Here is a 1825-nt window from a genome sequence, read left to right on the forward strand (position 1 = left end):
AGTGCGAGAGCGCTCGGCCAGTAGTGGGGGAACGCTCGGCTAGTAGTGGGAGAGCGCTCGGCTAGTAGTGCGAGAGCGCTCGGCCAGTAGTGGGGGAACGCTCGGCTAGTAGTACGAGAGCGCTCGGCCGGTAGTGGGAGAGCGCTCGGCTAGTAGTGGGGGAGCGTTCGGCCGGTAGTGGGGGTAGCCCGGACAGGAGGCGGGGTTCCTCTCTGACGGCTCGGACCGGTTCGGTTTCAGTTCACAGGCTGAGATCTACACGAGCGTTGACCTTCGCGAGAGACGCGTCCCTCCGTAGTTGTTCAGCGTCGATCCACAGTGTCGCGATCTAGCCGATCTACACGATCTACCAATCGCCTTGACGACGTGCCCTCCTCAAACAGTGTCGATCTAGACCCCGCAGCGATTCCCCTAACGACCGTCTCCGTCCGTACGTGTTCCTCTCGGTGCGAACTCGGTGAGTGCGAGCAGAGCTCGAACGAGTGCCCGTGCCCTCCATGCGCTGACAGTTCCGTCGTTGAACGATGCAGACCACGCACCCGGTGAGCCTCCAGTCGCAGCGCGTCCAGGGCCTGTACGGGTTGGACAACAGCGACAGCTCGGGGATCCCGCACAGCGCCGGGAGCTCGGCGAGCAACTCACCGGACCACTACGAGCGTTTCTCGCCGCACCTGATGGACCTGAGCAGCCCGCCGGAGCACAGAGACCTTCCCGGTTACCAGGTCCACCACCACCAGATGATCTACCAGCCGCCGGCGTACCCCATCTACCCTATCCAGGAGGACCCGAAGAGGTTCCAGGAGCCCGGCGGCAAGATCCTCAGGGACCTTCAAGCAGAGGTGTCCGAGTACGACAGACGTCTTCGCGACAACTCGCCCGGATTCCTCTCCGATCACAGCCGGGACCACGAGCAGAGTATCTATCTGACCCCATCGCCGCAGATGTACTCGTCGGGCGAGGAAATGGGCCCCAGGCACCCGCAGCAGCCCTACCACGTGGAGGCGATGGACTACAAGCCGGAGATCGTCGAGTACAAGCCCGAGGTGCTGGATTACAAGCCGGAGATGGAGCAGAGGTTCAAGGAGATGGAGCCGTCGTCGTCGACGAAGAGCTACGGTTTAGAGGGGCCCAGGACCGGCGGGAAGAGGAAGAGGAAGAGCAGCGCGGAGTCCGAGACGGAGAGCAACGCGTCGTCCACGAAGAACAAGATCAGGAGGAAGAGCTGCGCGACGTTCGAGGAGATACAGAACCAGAGGGTGATGGCGAACGTGAGGGAGAGACAGAGGACGCAGAGTTTGAACGAGGCGTTCGCCGCGCTCAGGAAGATTATTCCTACGTTGCCCAGCGACAAGCTCAGCAAGATTCAGACGCTCAAGCTCGCCACCAGGTACATCGACTTCCTGTTCCAAGTGCTGCATTGTAACATGGAGAACGGCGAGGTCGCCGAGGAGGCTGGTGAGTTGTTCTCGTTTATACGGTGGTCGGGGATTCTTGTACATTTTCTGTATTTTTTTTTTTGTGTTTTTTAAATCACGATCGCGATTGCGATTCTTCTTGCGATTCGAAACATGTAAGATGGAGATGTATGGTGACGTTTTGTGATGATTTAGTGATTAGGTAACGATATATATATATAATAATTAAGCATTCGAATTTTATTGTTTGAATAATTTAAATAACGATGAAAAATAAGGTATGTCATTTTTGTAAATATAATTAATACAATTTTGCAACTCTATGCAATTTTTGATTTCATACTTTCGTATGGTTTCGAACAAATTCCAAAACCTAATTTTTCCATATTTATATATATATATAAATTATA

General features: G+C 54.7%; 1 protein-coding gene across 1 annotated transcript; it reads left to right on the top strand.

Moving 5' to 3' along the window:
- The first annotated feature begins 82 nt into the window (after positions 1-82).
- LOC128882313 (uncharacterized) lies at positions 83-1699 on the top strand. The gene has a single exon (XM_054133892.1). It carries the CDS (start codon positions 525-527, stop codon positions 1527-1529), a length of 1005 nt encoding a protein of 334 aa, XP_053989867.1. The 5' UTR covers positions 83-524; the 3' UTR covers positions 1530-1699.
- The last annotated feature ends 126 nt before the right edge of the window (positions 1700-1825 follow it).

This window comes from Hylaeus volcanicus, unplaced genomic scaffold, assembly GCF_026283585.1.
Source record: "Hylaeus volcanicus isolate JK05 unplaced genomic scaffold, UHH_iyHylVolc1.0_haploid 10290, whole genome shotgun sequence".
NCBI classification, from domain to species: domain Eukaryota; kingdom Metazoa; phylum Arthropoda; class Insecta; order Hymenoptera; family Colletidae; genus Hylaeus; species Hylaeus volcanicus.

Coding starts and splice junctions, on each gene's coding strand:
- LOC128882313 (XM_054133892.1), top strand. CDS start 525: ATGCAGACCACGCACCCGGTGAGCCTCCAGTCGCAGCGCGTCCAGGGC.